Genomic DNA, 17270 nt, shown 5'->3' with positions numbered 1-17270 from the left:
CCTGCAACAGAGCAGCCTCAAGGCCTCAATGAGAGCAGCTTTAAGTCTTCCTGCAGAAGATTCCACATGTATGGAGCTGCAGATATGAAGGCTCTTTTGCCAAACTCAGTACGAACCCTAGTTTAGTGAACAGAATAGCCATTTTCAATTTTTCACGTAATGTAGACACATAAACATGCCGGGAGGAGGCCGGTGCACTGGCTGTTACAGACCAGTAAAAGATGTGCAGCAGCCTGACAGACACACTGAAGAATCTGAATCTGCTCAGGAGGAGCAGTGTGCTCTGTTCCTTCCTGCAAGGGGTGAGTGTTGTGCACAGGTGTTGACTTGAGTCACATGACTTGGACTTGAGTCACAAATTTGAGGACTTTAGAGCTGACTTGACAAAATCCAAATCCAAATCCAAAAAGAGTTACAACAATGGAGTTACAGGTCTTTTTGGACACCGGTGACATGTGACGACACTTAGACTTGAGCCTTTTGGCTTGAAAATACTTGATACCTCTCCTTCTAAGTCCAAAGATAAAAGGAATGCTATTCTGAAATTGTGCCACAAATCAATTCATTTGCCTTCATCTGTTGAATCATCTCATTACTGCTGTTCATTCTCCGTAAAACAAGGCTGAGTCCCCCACATCCACTTCACTCATGAGGAACTAACTTTACACTGAGCACCAGTTGTTAAACACAAATACTGATGGTCATTTAGTTAGTCTACAAAAACTACATGGTGGTAAACAAACAAAATAAAAAATATAGCTGTGAACTGTGCTGCTCTATTGCAGATGGAGACGATGGGTGATTTTGAGTCCGTTCAGACCTGCCACTCTGGCTCTGCTTCCTCTCTCTTTCTTTCTTTTCTATTACTGCTCTCTGACATTAATATTTAAGTCGTAATTGCTGATCAGTGACTCTAGGATCCTCATTGAGTGCTTATCCTTTTTACTGCTCACCACCTTGGGTCCATTGTACTGCACTATGCTAATCCCGTAGCATTCCTGCTCCCTTGTTTCCTAGCTTTCCTGGATCCTGGCCACAACCCTGGCTGTGCCTGGTCATTTTGATATCTGTGCTGGTGCTGTGACTTGACATTTGAATGTTCCTTAAAACTTGAACTTTCCTGTTAAATAAAATGTAGTTGGCATAAATATTAGGAAAATAACAAAAAAGAAGTGATTTTACCTGCCCATAACACCTTTTTGAAAATGAAAGAAAATTAATTGACTTTTTTTAAAAAAAAAATATATGATTACGTTTTTTTTTCTGTGATATAATTTTAAATATGTTATTAGAATAATTACAAAAATCATTTTCTGGACGTGTTTTCTTTTACCATTATTATTATTATTATCCTCAGTCGCTCTTCCTGAGGTTTCTTACCCCCCCACCCACACACACACACACACACACATTTTTTTTTAATTCTAATTTTTAATTCTCACAATTTGTGGGACATTTCTGTGTGTTATGTCCACCCCTCTGGCTCTTACATTAGATAGATAGATATCTAATGGATACACGGATGGATATATCCGTGTATTAGAGGAAGTGATGGATGTATACATGCTGGGCCGCTTTACGTCAGGTGTAGTAGATTTCCGGCAGCCCGCCATTTTATTTCTTCTGAACACAAGCAAGTCGCACGCATTCAGCTACTCAGTCGCCACACGGCCTGGACGGCTCGAGCGGACGCTATAAGTTATTATTTCTCCACTTTGGAAAGAGTGAGTCGGTCCGGGAGGCCCGCATATATCGAACGCTCCCTCCTCTGGTTCATGGTGTGACTGTAAGACTTCGGAGGAGACAAGGTGAGAGAGCTGCTCCAGGCTCCCTGTTAGCATTGTTAGCATGATAGCTAATGCAAAGCGCTCCACTAAAGTCTCAGCGCTTCACAGTAGAGATGATAGATGCAGTGACAACTATTATCGCATTCTGTCTATAATGTTCACACTGTTTGTATATACGTGAAACAATATTGTTTGGCCACGTAAAGAAACGCAAAAAAGGGACACACGATAGTAGAGAAGTGGTCTTATTGAAGACAACAGTCGGTCCATCATGCTAACTGTCCCAGCTTCCGTTCTCGGTGTTGGCCTGCTGTTTAACGGTGCTGGTGTATTTTTGCAACGCGGCAGATATGTGTTATTGTAATGAATGTACTCGTTGTTGGTAATTTAGGGGAAAGATGACGCAGTTTTTACCTCCGAATCTGCTGGCTCTGTTTGCACCGCGGGACCCCATACCGTTCCTGCCCCAGTTGGAGAAGCTGCCTCACGAGAAACATCACAACCAGCCCTACAGCGGCATCGCACCCTTCATCAGGCACTTCGAGGTGATTATTTCATCCTCTTTATCACCCGTTTGCACTAATTTACACACACTTCCTGCCTCAGCACCACATTTCCCACATTTCTTAATCTTTCCTAATGTGATCAGGATCCTAGAGATGCCCCTCCACCAACCAGAGCAGAGACCCGGGAGGAGCGGCTGGAGAGGAAGGTGAGGTGAAATCAAGGGCCTTGACATGACTTTAACCCCATTTGTGAAGATGCTAGCTCTGGCTTGGAATGTTGCAAGTCATTGGCAGGCTGTAGGTCAAAAACAGAACACAGCACAAGTCACATTATATATAAAACAAATCACAGACTGTTGTATTCTGTGTGTTGTAACACAGTCGAGTTCATTGCAGTTTCACTGACGGTGAAAGCATAGACTGTTGGGTTGATCATGGTCGGCAAATGCTTGGATGATTTTAATTCTGTGGGAAACACTGAATGCTATAATAATAGCAGTGTTTCCTCTAGGATTTTTTTCAGCAGCGGGGGCAGGCTCTCTGGGGAGCCGTGGCGGCATAAACAAATGACGCTTTTTAAAGGCTGAATATAAAAATAAAAAATAATAACAAAAATTCAACAATAAAATGATAAAAACAATAAATAATAATTTCTTGATGGGGCTGTAATCAGTGGCAAAGTTTGCACCCAGGCTCAGAAAAATGGATTTTTCTTGGTTTTTTGTAGAACAGCTCTAAGGCTCTGTTGTACGGAAATTCCCCAAGAGGTGGCCCGTTGATGCTCAGCAGCATACATGCTGCAAGGTGATCCCCCTGCAGCCTGTTTCTCAAGTCAGTCTTCACCTACAAATAGAAACAATTATTTATTTATTTATTTTTTTTTCAACCCATTTAGGGTCCCAGCCTGATAGCCTGTGTTTCCCTTTATGTTTTTCTCCTCTCCTCTCATCTCTCTCTCCTGCACCATCACTTTGCTCTCCTGCTCCTTCACTCAGCACTCCCCCTCCTGTACTCTGCTCTCCTTCACTTTGTTGCACTGCTCCTCCCTGTCTGTTACTTGTCTTATATGATTACATAAAACATTAACGTCAGATAATTTACACTCACGTCACATTTGATTACAAGTGTGAACATAATTTTTTACCTAACCATCATAATTTGAGTCAGTAAAAAGGCTAATGATACCTGACTAGCGCCATCCTCATCAGGTGTCTTTCTCTTCTTTGAAAAATATTTGAACAAGCTCATCTGAAAATGCAGTCAGCAGTTACATCATAGCGTGTATATCGCTTAATGCTATCAATTAGTTTACTCACGTTAGCGACACTGAGTTGAGTTGGCACCGGGCCCAATTAACTTAAGCTACGTAACCTTAGCTGGCCATCAATATTTTACGAATGTTTATTTAACTAATAAAATCTATTATAAGTTTTCTTAAGCTAATAAGTCTACCTTTTCTCCGGTAAGTTGCACGCTATTTTCAAGCCGACACTCCTCTGACTCTCCGACCTGATGCCTGGATGCGAGTAGCTAATTAACGTCGGCACCAATTAGTTCTGTTGGGGGGTGGGAGGGGGCGGTGGTATCTACCCCAAAGAGTAGATACGGAGCAAGATAGTTATCTGCCTCAGCACTCGCGACACCCAACGCAGTGCAGGACTGTGCTGTGATGCGGCGGTGGTGTATTTGCAATTAAAAAAAAAAAAAAAAACAACCAAAAAAAAACGACATTTGAAGGAGCAGCGGGTAGGATTTAGGAGTGGCGGCCGCCACTCCTAAATGAGTGTAGAGGAAACACTGAATAGTCCGAATCTGAAACTGCATCACAACTACTTCTGCAATTTTTCCCTTGCCCCTTTAATTTCATTGCAGAAAACACCAAAAAGTAGCTTGTCCTCCATTGCAATTTTTTTGATTTTTTTTAGAAAAGCTGCAGGGAAATTGGGTATTTCAGATTGTAACAAACACAAAATCAGCCTGCAAAGTCCAGAAGGGACTCAAGGACCACAGACAGGCAACTACATAAAGTCGCACATTTTTCAGTTAATTTACTTTCTCTTCTGACCAACTAAGAAAGTTGGCAGCACCAGCGCTACTTGTACAAGTGGAAAAGTTGTTGTGGAGCCCTAACCCTTCTGTGGGTGCTCCGTCAGGGGACAATAGTTCTAACAGACCTGTGAGATGAGTGACTCCCTTGGAGCGGCTGTGGCTCAGAGGTAGAGCGGGTCTCCCTCTGATCACAAGGTCAGCAGTTCTATCCCTGGCTCCTCCAGTCAACATGTTGAAGTATCCTTGGGCAAGATACTAAACCCCAAATTGCTTATGATGCTGTGTCATTGGAGCATGTGTGTATGCATATGAATGGTTACTGAGTAGCATGTGGCACCTTGTACGGTAGCCTCGGCCACTAATCTGTGGATGTAGTGAATGTATGTGTGAATGGGTGACCGTGACAGTGTAGTATGAAAGCGCTTTGAGTGGTCAAAAAGACTAGAAAAGCGCTGCACAAATGCTAACATTTACCATTTTTAGCCTTTACAACTTGACGTGAATGGGTGCATGTCTGATGTCAGGTTCTAGAGAGGTATACCTAATAGTCCCAAGTGAGCTTTTGTGAAATAATGACCTCCGTGCATACTCTCTATTTTGCTATTAGTAAAAGGGGCTGCAGTTTACCAGCAGGACATGTAGCTGCACACAGACTGGGACAGTGTTTCTCAGCCAGCACTAGCATTTACAGACCATCCTCACTGAGTGCTAGGTGAAGACTGACCATTTCCTGCTAATGCTTTGCTTTTGCAGAGGCGAGAGAAGATCGAGAGGAGGCAAGCAGTGGTGGAGACAGAACTCAAGCTTTGTAAGTTTTCACAGTGACACACTGCACATCAAAAACTCTTTTTACCGTTTATGGTTTCCTGACTTCAACTGATCTTGCTTTTATGTTCACATTTTGTCAGGGGACCCCCATAATGACCCCAATGCTCAAGGGGATGCCTTCAAGACATTGTTTGTTGCACGAGTGGTATGAAAAAAAATCACATTAATTTGTTTCAAGTGTTTTTTTTTTTTATCTGAATATAAAACAAATAGTATTTTCTGATGACTAATGGTGTTCTGTCTTTGTTGCAGAACTATGATACTACAGAGTCTAAGCTTCGCCGTGAGTTTGAGGTCTATGGCCCCATCAAACGGGTAAGTTAAGCTGCGGTTTCTTATTTGTCTAGACCAGTTCACAGGCTTACAGTTAGTGTACAAACTACCCTTTAATTACTTTCTCTTTGGTTCCATCTTCTAAAGTCCTAGTGGTTAAGATCATAGTACAGGTACTGTATCCCTGCCTGCCTGCTAAGGATGGGCTGGTGTAAACATTCTCAAACTGGTTTGATGTGAAGCCAAACACCAGACTGGACCAGTTTACAGATTTTTTACCAGGTGTTCCACTTGACTTATCTGCTCCCGTGTGGAACATAATGATGGCATATTCCAACAGCCAACAAGCATCAGACTTTCGTGTTGCATCAAGAAACAGAGAGGCTCTCACGCCACACTTAATCCTTTAAATATCCCTTAATATGTCATGTAAACAAAACTCACAGCTACTAGCTGTCCGTTCGATATCAGACTGGAAATGTAACCACATAGAAGATGGGAGGGTAGCCTTTTTGCTATCTTCCTATGTTTGTAATATTACTTTTTAAACAGGAAAATACACAGACATATATGGACATTTACTGGAAATTACATTCAATATAGCTAACAGCAAGTAGCCCAGCCTGTTATTAGCAATGGTCAGTAAAATAAGACGATATTGTGCAGATAGCCTGAAGAAGGCCCTGTGTTGGCTGAAACATATTGGCTTGATTTTATTCTTTTCATCACAAACTAGCCTTTATAACAAAGCTTTTTATCAGAAGAAGAAAGCCCCCATTTTTTTCAAATATTGTACAGATAACTCCTCATTTCAACTTAATGAATCAGCCATTCCTCGCCCCTTACGATGCTCTCAAAAGTTCCTAGTTCTGCGTGTGTCATACACAAAAGTCAGCAAATTACACTCCAAACAATGAAGCAAATGGTCATGGATTGCCACACTGTAAACATTTTTTTTAAAAAAAGAGAGAAATATGCTTAGTCATTGGAAAAAGTGAAATGCATGTACAGTGTAGAATAACTGACCAGTAGTTAATGGCACATTTAAGAAGCTTATATTTATTTTTTTGTTGAATGTGTCAGATGGTTTGATTCCACAGCGTTTTTTTGGCTGTGGATTGCATGACACTGATTTATGTATACACACAGCTGATGTGGCCTGTTAATGTATTATGGTATGGCAGGTCTGTGTGTTTATGTGTTGAATGCCTCAATGTCTCCTTGCATGCTTGTTCCAGATTTACATAGTCTACAACAAGAGGACAGGGAAGCCTCGGGGCTATGCCTTCATTGAGTATGAACATGAACGGGACATGCACTGTGAGTACTAATACAGAACACTAAGCCTTAAATTATTCTATAAATGATCACATATTCATGAAGATTGATCTCTGTGACATGCAGGGTGGATCTTCAGTTGAAACCCTCTCCTTTATTCTGATTGGATATTTTTGTAGCGATACTGGGGCAGGAACATTCTCTAACACTTTAGGGGAGCAATTATTACCTAATGTGAAAAGTGATGTAATTCCATCAAAAGAATTAGAGTATTCCTAAAATATGTCTGTTCTACAGCATGTTGAAATCTGAATGTGGTGTTTGTGTGATGTGTGTCTGTGTTTGCTGCGTGTCATCAGTTGACATAGAGGAATAGTCCGGTTGAGGAGGGGAACCATTTCATTCAGTGGGGCGTCTGGGGACAAAGTGTGAGGGACAAGAAGTAGAAGTGTGTGTTTGACCTGTGATCCTGAACATTCTGCCTGTCAAAGGGCACGTTGTCTTTGAACTGTTAGGCATGTAGCTCTGTGGAAGAGCAGCTCTCCTGGTCGGACTGTAATGGTAAGCACAAGGTCACCACGCATTCAATGGGTTTTTTGTTTTTTTGCTAGAAATGTGTCGAGGACCATGGAACCCCATCTTTTGTATGACTTAGTTATTGAGCTTGTTTGTGTTTATTGGTGGTCTTCAACCCTGGTCATGCTGAGATTAGTTCAATTCACCACACTAGTGAGAGATTTTAAGCTGGTGGTGATGCCACAGTGAATAATGGAGTACTGTCTCATTTGACAAGGGAATGGTGCCATCTAACACAGTGACACCATTCTGGGATATTAGTGTGATCGGCTCTTCAAGACCAGAGTTGCTGAATCACAGCCAATATGTAGTGACAGTAGGGGGTGAACTGAGGGGGGATGTGGGGCTAAACAGTATATTAACTGTGTGTTGTTCTCATTGCCACTGCAGCCGCCAATCTGTGATGGCTATTGGCCAGAGCTGGCTGGCAGATGATGATGGTTATGATACATCTACACCCTACTACCACAGCTCAGTGTATGGTTGGTATAATGGGTTTGTATGATGGGTAAGATTTCTTTCCACCCTCCATCTCCTACATAGGGAAGAGGAGCTACGTTCAATGGGTAAAGCATGTTTATTTGCAAGCCCTGAAGAGCTTTCAGTGCAATTAATATTTCTTGGATCTTAGGCTTTGACCATTGAACGCACCCCTGACTACTAGCCTATTGAATATTTCCCGATGATTCTGCCCTTTATGTCAAAGCCACCTCAGGTTTCTAAGGGCTCATGTATGGCAATATCAGTCACTTAGCTGTATGGAGGGGCACAAGGTCATTGAGCAAGCGAGAGAAATCCAGTTGCGTTGTCCCTCAGCCGTCAGTCTTGACACCTTTTGTGGCAGCTTTTAAGAGTCCTTGTGATGCCATTTTCAGTCTGTCTGGTTGCATTTTAGTCATGTGTAAATATAGATCAGCAGGAAAAAAAAAAAAAAAAAAAAAAAATAATATATATATATATATATATATATATATATTATATATATTGCATAATTATTTTCAATACGACTTATAACGAAAAATGATGACAAGTTTCATTTGTCTGTAAATTAAGAAACAAATGGGCTGGTTTATTGGGCTACATTCACACCGGATCTGGCATTGCGACAATTAGCCACAGCGGTTGTACAGCAGCGTGGGGGTGTCACCCAAATGTCCTTTTAGTAGTGGAGTGGAGGGTGAAGAGGAAGCCAGTCTCCCCATCTCAGCAACTGATTCTGAATATGTCTGCTTAAAAAATCTTTAGAGTTCCTGTTGGTTTTCATTCCTGTCTGCATTGTTCCCGTGGATGGAGGGCATCTTTCTGGTCTGTTTGCTTGTTAAGTGATTGGCCACTGCAGCGTGACATCAGGTTACGTTTCTCATTGAACTGAATCTGTTTCAAATTGTCACTCCAAGCCACTTTTAATGCCCCCGGTGGCCCCACTGCCACAGCCTAGATGCACTATGCACATTCAGAGAATAAAGGGGATGGACACTTACTCTCCAATGCTGGATTTGGTGTAAATATAGCCCTAGTATTCTCTAACTGTATGCAGCCTGTAGTCTATGTAGATAGGCAGCCTGTTGCTGTGCACGGTATTTTACGGAAGTTATTAATAACTTTCAGAAATGTGCAAAAGTCCACCTTCCACCTTCTCTTGCCCTTTCTTTCTCTGTGTCTCTCACATAGCAAAAAGCTTTATCATCAGTGCTGCTGCGCTCATGCTTTCTATTATTTTGCTGTTAATCAGGAAATTCTGTTGAAAGAAATATTCAAATCTCTGTGGTCATAATGCCTAGAAAAAAGTATTTCCTTCTGCAAAAATGTAGCCCTAACACAATGTACTAACAGCAAGCAAGTGCCTTTCCGCCCACAATGAATCCTTTAAATGTGCACTTTTTCAAACATTATATGAAGAAACCACGTTACCTGTCAGCTGTGCATTCAGGAACAATCCAAGCAGGATATTAGCTGAGCACTCGAGATCATACTTAAGATTCATCTACCTAAAAGATATGTAAGCACTTGCTATCGTCCTATGTTTGTAAAATACACATTTTATATTGCGGTATTGACTAGAAAAGGCAAAAAGTAAGTTGCTACTTGCAATGGTCATTACCAAAAATCTCAGGTCATTACCAGATTTCAGCTCTGGGTTGAGGGTCGGTTTAGGTCATTGATTAATGCATATGTTTATTGGTTGGACGGGGTGGGTTGGTTCTTATAATGGGAAATGTTATTCTGAGTAAAACTTTGTTAAGCTGGCACCTTGTAGAGCCTAATTCTCGTTTCACAGTTCACAATCACATTTAATGAAAAATGTTAAAATCTCAGGTGAGAGGTCCAAACTTAACAGGTCTGAGCTGGCTTTAATAAAAATGGCAGATGAGGGGAATTTTCTTTAATGCTGCTAAATGGGTTATTCATACATTATATATTCACTACATAATTAAAGGTAGATGTTAGTTATTGTAGCCTTACAGAATAATTAATATTAATAACAATAGTAAGGTCATGATTTTTAAAGAACGTTCCTACAGTTTCAGTGTATGACATGCAAGTTCATAAGTTTAGAAAGTGGACAACTGATATTTCAAGCTTCTTTAGATCAAAGATGTCAGCGTGTCAGTGAATTGAATTGAACATGAATTTATCAAATTATTAGTTTAAAAAAAATTATTAGTTGGTTGGAGTTGTGATTAGACAACTTATATAAGGAAGGAGGTCCCCTTTTTGTTTTTGTTTCTTCCTTCATTTTTCCCCAGTTTGTCAGTTTTGGTTGGACTGGTGGGGGTTTGGTAAGGCCCTATCATTTGGACGGGATGTTGTCATCCTAAGTGAACACAGGGAATGGAGGGGTTGTGGTAAGGCCCCTGATAGAGTTGTTGTGAAGGTACGTGTATTCTGGTGCTGGGGGACTTTGGTAAGGCCCAAAGACTGGTGCAGACGCTGACATAAGGCCCATGAGTGAGGGAGTTTGGTAAGGCCCCCAGAATGTGTATTTGAGGATTTGGTAAGGCCCTCAGAGTGTATGCTGAAACTGATGGGTTTTGGTAAGGCCCTCCTCTTGGATGTAAGAGTTTTGCCCTCAGGGATCATCACTACATCAGACCAGTGTAGCAGCCAGGATGAGCCACCTGGATGTCGCCAAGTCCACTCCCATTATACAAGAAGGATCAAAAGACTGTTGTGTGGTGGGATGAGGTGTGGGAAAAAGTCTGAATGTACATGAAGGTGGAAATATGCCATGTGCTGGACACCCCTGGTTGATGAAAGCTCCTTACTTTTGGCTGTTTCCAAAAGTACACAGCTTGTGATGGTTTCAGCAGGTTGAAGCAGCTCCAACAGAATATTCTACTGCCATACCATTATTTCTTTGAAAATCCTGTACTGTTATAATGCAAGATAAATTGGATCTGCCTGACAAGTATAATACTGTTGTGGACACAGTCACAATTTTAAAACATTAACGGTCAAAATCCAGTGTCTGCACTTTGTACACATTTTAAAGATTTCAGTTATTCAGAACCTAGAATGGAAACATTAAAGAGCATGCTTCACTGCCATGACAGAACTTTGTGATTTTCATAGATGTTACATTTCAGCTGTCAGAAAATCAATTCTCACAGGTTAATTTTCTACATGCAGTGCTGATAACAGCAGGCCTTTTCATTGTAGATAACTACAATGTCAGCTGTCCTAGCATATTGGGTTATATATAGCTAATAAAAATTATACATGTTCAATAACTAGGTGATTTAATATGGTGATCAGTGGTTGGGGTATTTTAGTTATTCACAGTCAAACCTGTGTGAGAGACTCAGCATTTATTAAAGTATGACAGTCCCTCCATGATTTCGTAAGCCGTTTTTTGCGATTTTTGTAGCCTGAAATACTGATTTCGATGGTGATGCATGTTGCAAAGTTTTATGTGTTTTTATGCTCCCATACCCGCAGTAGCCGTGGTCTCAGGCAGTACATTTTCAGGTTGTGGTCCGTCCTTTTCTCTTGAACCTGATATGCCAAGAAGGCCTTGAGGGAAATTTGGCACAGAATGTCCACTTGGACTCAAGCATCAACAACAGCTGATCAACAGCAATCAGCTGTTTTTGATCTATTGAAGCAGTGCTGAAGGACTGTCTTTGTGTTCAACTCTCTTCCTGCTCTTTTGGCCCTTCAGATAATCTAAATCTCACACAGAGACGGAAACTACTGTGTTAAACCTGTCACTGTGTGTGTGACTCTGCTCACACTCCTGCAGCAGTAGTCTCATGATAAACAGAGTGGCAAAGTGAGGCAAGACGGGGATTAAAACTGCTGCACGCAACTCGTCAAATCAAATGGGATTTACCAGTTTTAAATCGTCAGAAGTTGCAGCGATTGGGGAAAAAAATTGCAAAGTTGCGCAAACTTCACATGGATTGTCTGAATTCATGTAATCACTGCAATGGCAACATCCTGGAGGGACTGATATGATGGATAACTGGCCTGTTCAGTTCAGTAACTTTATATAGGCGGAAGTTAAATCCTCATGATTATTCGTAAGACAATCTGGGCGACTTGAAATTGCTCCAGTATACTGCTATTTAATGTAGACCAAAAATGAAAGCTGGGTATTTAAGTGATGCAGTTAAAAGTGTAACATACTGTATCAATCGCTCATCGGGTGGAAGGAAGTCTGCTCCCATAATCCTTCGGCTTTTACCCAGAGAGCAGCCATCTCGGCCTCACCTGCTCCTGGTCAGTATAATAATGCACTGTTTGTTTCCTTGGCCACATTGATGCAGCTGTACCCCTAGCTCACCTCTGTCTTCCCTCTCCCCATTCGTCTTCTCCAGCCGCCTACAAGCATGCAGATGGGAAGAAGATTGACGGTAGAAGGGTGCTGGTGGACGTGGAACGAGGACGCACTGTTAAAGGATGGCATCCTCGCAGGCTAGGTAAGCTTCAAAGCTCCGTGCTAAGCAAGCTTTCATTTCAGCACAAAGACTGACAGACCCTCAACCAAAACAATAAACTGAACTCAGCCAAAACAAGAGAACAGGTGAAACAACCAGAGCTGTGTACTCACACAGTTATGAACAGAGCTTGAACCATGTGTCTGTGCTTCCTGCTTTGTCGTATCTGATGAGATTCACGGTTCCCCGAGGTTGACTTTTTTGGCGTGGTGGATTGGCCATCAGGGTATTATATAGGGCTGGGTAAAAAAATCAATTCATCAATGCATTGCAATATGTTTTTTGCCAATTCGATATCGATTCATAAAATCCTGAAATTGATTATTTCCATTGTAATGACGCCATGCTCCTGTGGGGGCAGTGTGAGTGCCGCCAGATTGACGTTGTTCAGAGGCCCCACTTGACCCCCAAACAGCTTCTGTTGTTTATTTCATTAAAAAGGCAACAGTGGCTTGAGATAACCAGGTGTAAAAAAATCAGCGCCGACAACATTAAAAACTGGCGTTTGGATACACGAAGTCGATAGTAGTTAAGTGGTGTGTGAGCCTCGTGAGTCAGTGTTAAAACACTGCAACAATACAACGAACTTATGTGACCATTTGAGCCGACACCATGCAGATGTTTTGCAACCTTTTGCTAACGCTAAAGCTGTGGATCACACACAGATGCAGGTTGATAAAATCCTGCATAAATGTTTACTTGGTAAGTTTGGCTCAGGCAAAATTGTGCACTTTTCTGTACTTTAAATTTATTTTAGTTTTAATTTTGTTTGATAAATAATAATGTGGTAAAATAAGTTTTGGTGTCAGTTTGTTCTAAATCAGTACAGATATTGCACGCTTTATTTAACACATATCAGAAGGTATTCAAATGAATTATCTGGGTATTTCTGACAACACATATAACTAAATCGATATTGATGCAACTGAATCGATGTTGAATCAAATCGAAGTCCAATCTAATTGTGACCCACATAATTGAAATTTAATGGAATTGTGAGGGTCTCGACGATACCCAGCCCTAGTATTATATATTCTCATCGCTGCACCTGTGTTGTGGGTCCTGGTTGCGCCGATGCCATGATTGTGTTTGATGCGACCTTCTACTGCCATTATTGTGAGTCACGCCTCCACTATCAATATACGCATGGGACTCTTATCAACACCCACAAAATTTGCACGACATCACATGCTATCAAAGAGTGCGTTTAGTAATTTTACACTTAGGATTATTGGAATACGACATGCGTTTGTTTCCATTATTGCTGTGCATCTCTCCCCCTCTCTCCCTCTCTCTCCTTCTCTCCTCCCCTCTCTCTTACTCTTTCCTTTTTGTCATTATTGTAATTCAAATGTTATTTATGACATCTATTGCACATCTGTCTGTCCTGAAAGCGGGATCCTTCATCATCCTCTCCCACTCTTTCTGATATTTCTTCCATTTTTTCCCCCCCGTCACAGGGGTTCTTTTTCGGGAGAGGGGAGAGGGGTGTCGTACACTGTAAAGCCCCCTGAGGCAAACCGTGTTTTGTGATAATGAGCTCTATAAATAAAATTGACTTTACTTATTATTATAGATTAAATTCACTCCAATAATACATGGCTTAACAAGAAAAATGTTTACACATTTTTATTTACTTGACCTGATGTTACCCATATGGGTCTTATAGAGCCAGGAGGAGTATTTGCTCTCTGGCAGCCATGGTGAATCAAAGCCTGTCCCTGTGCCTGTCAAGAGCTGCTAATGAAAAGAAAAAAAAACAGCTTTAACTTGATTTTGAGACATTTGGGGTGGTCGATGTCTGTTCATCGTTGGGTTTTTGGGGAACTTGCTTTTATTTCATGTAATGTAGCAAGTTGTTAGTCAAGTAAAGTTCACTTTGTCTGTCTCTCCTCTCCTGTACTCAGCTACTTGGAGTGTGTGTGTGGATGAGTGAAGCCTTGCCCTAAGTGAATGATGAAGAGGAGTGCTCAAATTAAAGCAAAACAAAACAAGTGCACAGAAATGACTTTTAAGGACAGTGCCGCACAGAGGTTCCCAAGAATGCACATCATTGATTTGCGAATGAATTTGGTGTTATATTATAAGAAGTACAAGTAGAAGTCTGGCGGGGGTAACTTCCATACTGAAGTATTCCCATTAAACTATTTGTCTTTGAAACTGTATTCGAGAACTCACAAAAAAATACAATGTGAGAATGCAAATTAGCCAACAAGAGAAAGCAAGTGCAGTTTTAAATTGATTTATTGAACAACCAGGCTTGAAATAAGCCAACTAAAGCATCAGTTTGAAGTAAACAAAAGGAGAGTTGGCAAATTTATTTTGCTGCCGTTAACTTTTCATTGTTAAGCTGCAGCACCGAGGGGCTGTTTCTGAGCCGCTCTCCTCGCAGTCAGTTCATCGTCTGCCTGTTAAGCTCGAGCCAACTCAGCAGCAGCAGCTGACATCAGACACCGGGCTAATTAACTGTCTTTACACAACAACTTTACACTCACAACTACTCTGTTGCTGAACATGTTACAACCAAGTGTTTGTGCATGTGGACATACGCTGTTCTACTGTTCTCCAAACAAAGAGAGCATCAGCGGGGCAAAGAGGCCCTGAGTGAAGCAATACAATGCACGCAGTTCTACAATAAATAAGATTTATCATATTTATGATCTTATTAAGATTTTCTGTGCCAGTGCTCTTTCTGAACGCAGCCTGACATCAGCATCAGCTGTGATAGTTCAAACTAAACACATGCTTGACTTTATCTCATGTTTTGTTTTTAATGACCAGGTGGTGGATTGGGTGGCACAAGGAGAGGTGGAGCTGATGTCAACATCAAGCACTCTGGCCGAGATGATGCATCACGTTATGATGATCGCCCCCTGGGGGGGTGAGTCCTTTCAGGGCTGATCTGTAGTTTGGTATGTAACTAAGCACTGCTGGGTGTAACCTCCTTTACCTTGTTCTGATTGCTCACAGTGATCGGGACCGTGGAGAGCGGAGGGAGCGCAGCCGGGACCGCGACCGGGACAAGGACAGAGACCGCCGTAGGTCCAGATCTCGCGAACGGCGTCGACGCACCCGTTCCCGGGAGCGAGACAGGGAGAGAGAGAGAGCAGTTGGAGGAGGGGAGGACGGTACCGGCAGTAGCCGGCGTCGAGATCGAGAGAGGGACCGTGGGGGAGCAGCAGGAGGAGACAGCAGGAGTAGGGAGAGGAGTCGAGAACGGAAGAGGAGGAGCAGGAGCCGGGATCGCAAGAGAGACAGGGAGAGAGGAAAGGGGCTGGATGGGGAGGAGGTCGGCCAGGGAGAGGGAGCTCCTGAGGGTGGGGAGCGGATGCTGGAGGAACATGAAGGAGAGGTGGGTGAGGGCATGGAGGAGCGTAGAGACAGGGACAGAGAAAGGGACAGGGACCGCAGGCGAAGTCACAGGGACAGAGACAGACGCAGGGGAGACCGGGACAGAGACAGGGAGCACAAGAGGGAGCGGGGGGACAGAGACAGGGGGGACCGCAGAGAAGAGCGCCACAGCTCCTTGCGAGACGACATGGGCTCCCAAGATGACATGGGTAATGAGGATGAGGGTGGAGCGCCGCCAAACATGGAGGAGTACAGTCAGGACGGGATGATGATGGACCAGCAGTCAGTGCCATCGGCCGACGGCTATGTCTCCGGTGAGAACGGCTACAAGATGGAGGCACCAGGAGATGAGTACTGAGACAGCCCCCCTCCCAGCAGACTCCCACTCAAATAAGTTGTTTCATACTACCGTTAAATTTGGCCCTTCACCTAATGCCGTGGCACAGGAAGCCTGACTGATGTCGGGGCTCCAGACATCCACTTCGCTTCCCTCCTGTCTGGCAACAATCTGTTGAAATATTCCGCTCCATACTGTTGCACGCACAGTTGATGCATTTAACTGATTTGATCTCACTAAAGTTGCATCTTTCCTGCATTGCCCAACTAATCCGTTCCACTAAATTTTATCTGATTTTTTTTTTTTTTTAGTGAGACGAGCTAGGTATGTTTTTTTTTCCTTTTACTTGGCTTGGAATGAACTGTAAAAGCACAAGCTTCATTCTTTTTCAGATGAGTAGATTGTGTTGTATTTTACTTCCAGATGCATAAAGAAGTGAGATTGTATGCTCATTTGGAACCAAGTGACAAATTTCTCCTTTATGTATGTAAGTCGAAGAAAACGTAGTATTGTGTGACTATTGAGGGCTGTTCAGTTCTATTCATTCTGGAATATTTTTTTAATTGTCTGCAGTTGGTATGTTAGATTGGCAAGTTCATTTGAATAAAGATGTGACTTAAAGCTAGAGCTCCTCCATATTTGGATGCCCTTCACTGGATATTATGTGATGTCACTACAGCCATTCCATTCTTCACCATGCATTATCAGAGGATAGAGTGGGACATGGGTACTCTGTCATTAGGTTGACTTTTTTTTTTACATTTATTTATGTCAGTTAAAGGGGACACCACCTCAGTGAAGAATTCCAGTATGTTATTTCCATGGTCTAGAGAAGGACAACCAATATTTATGAACATGAGCTACTCTGTCAAACTTAAACTTGTGATGTCAACAAGTATAAAGTCTGGAGCTGCTCCAGAGACAACAGAGGCTGATTTTGTTGACTCATAAAGTGATGGTTTTATTTTTTAATACATAAATGAGTTTTATTTTATTGTAGTGATCTTAGTCAAACATAAATTTTTCCATATAGTCAGAACATCCCCCTGGATGCCCTGAGTAAAATTAGGTACATGGCTGGCCAATTGTATATAAGCAGCCCCAGACATTACACCTATGACAGGGATACTCAGCTTGCTTTGCTTTGGGGCCAGTTTGGCATAATGACAGAAGGCCAGGTGCCGGTCGCAACAGCCCCACGCATGTTTCTGAGATTTTTGCATGTTTGTAGGATTTTAGCACATTTCTAGTATTTTTTGCTTGTTTTTAGGATTTTAGCATGTTTATAGGATTTTCTGATGTTACTCAGATTTTAGGACAGGAGCTTAGCCGGGTCCTGTGTCAG

The 17270-nt window shown here is 42.2% G+C and overlaps 1 protein-coding gene across 1 annotated transcript; it reads left to right on the top strand.

Moving 5' to 3' along the window:
* The first annotated feature begins 1622 nt into the window (after positions 1–1622).
* snrnp70 (small nuclear ribonucleoprotein 70 (U1)) lies at positions 1623–16550 on the top strand. The gene is made up of 10 exons (XM_042504244.1): positions 1623–1808; positions 2179–2332; positions 2437–2499; positions 5096–5150; positions 5251–5315; positions 5423–5485; positions 6682–6763; positions 12118–12219; positions 15019–15118; positions 15208–16550. The coding sequence occupies exons 2-10, from the start codon at positions 2186–2188 to the stop codon at positions 15944–15946; spliced, it is 1416 nt and encodes a 471-aa protein (XP_042360178.1). The 5' UTR covers positions 1623–1808; positions 2179–2185; the 3' UTR covers positions 15947–16550.
* Positions 16551–17270: the final 720 nt, after the last annotated feature.

The sequence above is a fragment of the Plectropomus leopardus genome, chromosome 17 (genome assembly GCF_008729295.1).
Source record: "Plectropomus leopardus isolate mb chromosome 17, YSFRI_Pleo_2.0, whole genome shotgun sequence".
In the NCBI taxonomy this organism is placed as follows: domain Eukaryota; kingdom Metazoa; phylum Chordata; class Actinopteri; order Perciformes; family Serranidae; genus Plectropomus; species Plectropomus leopardus.
The sequence above is the reverse complement of the archived record's forward strand: the minus strand, read 5'-3'. Positions and strand labels throughout refer to the sequence as shown.